Source organism: Sardina pilchardus, chromosome 14 (genome assembly GCF_963854185.1).
Source record: "Sardina pilchardus chromosome 14, fSarPil1.1, whole genome shotgun sequence".
In the NCBI taxonomy this organism is placed as follows: Eukaryota; Metazoa; Chordata; class Actinopteri; order Clupeiformes; family Clupeidae; genus Sardina; species Sardina pilchardus.
In genome coordinates this window covers 7490445-7492944 of record NC_085007.1, presented here as the reverse complement: position 1 = coordinate 7492944, position 2500 = coordinate 7490445, and the positions used below count along the sequence as shown (strand labels likewise).

Here is a 2500-nt window from a genome sequence, read left to right as displayed (position 1 = left end):
CGGTGGCTCTCCATGCACTTGTAAAAAGGGGTGCTATAGAACCATGTAGGTTGTAAAGAACCCTAAGGGGTTCCTTTTGATGAATCCTTCCAAATGGTTTAAATAACCATTTAGAAGTGCCATATATGAAGCATGGAATAAAACCATTTTTGGTTCTATATAGCACCTATTTTCTAAGAGCGGTAGGCTGTGTCGCCTAGACAAAGGTACTGACTAATTTGACAGTAACGTGTCAGGCTTAAAGCCCCATTCAGGGACTGAATTTCCCTTAACCAAGTACACGGATAGACCCTACAGGAAACGTGTGCTGTGTTTGGATCACTGATGCCAGGCTAGCGCACATGGTAGACTGCCAACGAGGATGCTGTGATTCCATCAAAAACTCGTTTTTAAATCCCTTCAACTTACTCCATGCCCTCTCTGCTTGAATTCAAAAGTTTTGGTAAAACGTCAGTTAAATGACCATTCTGTAAGCAGACCGTGCGTTTCTTCGTCGTGAAAGGAATAACTTATTATTGTGAGGTTGCATAATAAAACCTGAAAATATAAACGGGAAAAAAACACAAGTAGAACATCTCTGCTTTGGTCTTACTTACCTCTTTCCATTTGAGCTGCCGAATGCTGAGTTTGAGCGCTTCTAGAGATGTCTTAGCCTTGGACGTATCCACAGTGACCGGTCTCCTCTTTTTGGGCAGTTTGTTGGCATCCTCCTTGCTTTGAGCACTTTTGGTATCATTTTGTGTCTGGCTGCTCACCACGTTTCCGTTGGCCTCCGCTTTCTCCTGCAAAACCTTACCGGTGCCTTTAATCCGGAGCGACGGCGCATTGTCCAGGTGGCTAAGAACGGGAGCGTCCGGTTTAATGTTAGCATTGCCGAGCTTAGTCCGACTTTTGCTCCGGTTCCTGGCCGTGCCGAGAGTCTTTGCCGTGTCCCTCCGGACCTCAAGGGCCGCGGGAACAGGTGAAAGGGATGCCGGTGGTGTTTCGGTAGACACCTGTTCCACCTCCGCCGCCTCTACCTCCCCCACCTCGCCCGTGGATTTGAGTTGTTCAAGCTGAACTTTTACCTTCACATAATGATCACTCATTATGTATGACCAAAAAAGCGAGGGGGTGTGTAAACAGAGCGTAATTTGTGTGTGATTTGTGTGTGCAAAAGCGTCTATGGTTTGGTAATTTACAGACAAGCGGCATATGACAAGTGGTTTAACTCAACTAAAGCTATCCGCTGTTCGGATCACGACGCTGGACCTGTGCTATAAAACTTCAGCTGACACGACTCGGCAGGTGCAAGAAACGGAAAATTGCATAGCAAGCCATATGGCTAGGTTAAACACCAAGACAACCGAGGAATTCAGCTGTGGCCATTGAATTGCAAGAGAAGTTGCAGAAGTGTAGCATAGGTTTGCATTTCCAAAGCAATAAGTTAACTTGCGATGGTTAAAATGTCGTTCATCAGTAAATTCGGCGATTCTGTCCAGTGTAAAATACGAAAACTGTTGTGCAGCATCCAGCTGACCGTTACACTACAGACTGATGGAAAAAACAGCTAACGCCCATCATAAGACTGGCAATGCTGAGAGGCTACTGATCTACTAATGTAACTAGCAAGCTGTCGCACAGTATAGACTAAACCTGTCCCTGAACTTTTGTGGTGACGTTAAATTATCCCATGTTGACACTTGCATAAATAGCTGTAGATTAGACCAAAAACATTATCGTTAGACAACCATTTGAACGTTATGCAGGCCATCTGACAAGCTACTGAACAGACTAACTGGATTAGCTTGCCAGCTAACTGTAACTGGCTAACTAAACCGAAAAAAATATGTTCCCTGGACGCGTTCACGCTAACATTAGAAGCAAGACTGACTTGACAAGCTAGTGTCTTCGGAAACTGGAGCAATGATTTCTAGCTACCGCAACCATATTGCATGTAGTTCTAGGCTAAGCGTTACGATAAATGTTACCTAGAGAGTGGGCGAGGTGGAGGAACAGATGACAGCATCGGGAGAGCTGTCAGAGAACAGATGTGTCCAATGCCACAGCCCGGTTAGGCTAGGCGTCCGGTGGACTGTTATTTCTGCGGCCACAGCGCAACAGTCCTGCGCTTATGTTTGGTCCTGATCCATGGTTTGTCCCGTTGACAACGCAACTGACGGAAGCCCATAAGGCACATGACAGTCGCCGCACTGCTCCTGCCACAGCCGATTACCGAGGAAAAAAGCGATTTCGAAAAATAAAGTTGCAGCATGCAAACCGTTCAAGCTAAAATTCAAAAGTGGAATCAATGTGTATAGCTTTTTAGGCGAAAACGACTTTTTGAAATTATGATTATTATCACTGTTATTTTGTAATGTATTGCTGTTGATTGATGGTACGATAACAACATGGTGAAGAACGAGGTCTTAAGATGGAACAACTTGGTGTTAGCGTGAACCTGCCATTTGAAGAACTCACATGCTTTTTTAATGATTGTTCGCCAGCTGAAGTCTAACAG

At 45.0% G+C, this 2500-nt stretch overlaps 1 protein-coding gene across 1 annotated transcript in view; it reads right to left on the bottom strand.

The window, feature by feature from the left end:
- Positions 1 to 2102, bottom strand: part of ttll11 (tubulin tyrosine ligase-like family, member 11) — a 37653-nt gene extending 35551 nt beyond the window's left edge. The window contains exon 1 of the mRNA XM_062555088.1: positions 597 to 2102. Within this exon, the coding sequence (XP_062411072.1) occupies positions 597 to 1088 (492 nt within the window). The 5' untranslated portion in view covers positions 1089 to 2102. The remainder of the gene's footprint in view (positions 1 to 596) is intronic.
- Between the last annotated feature and the right edge of the window lie 398 nt (positions 2103 to 2500).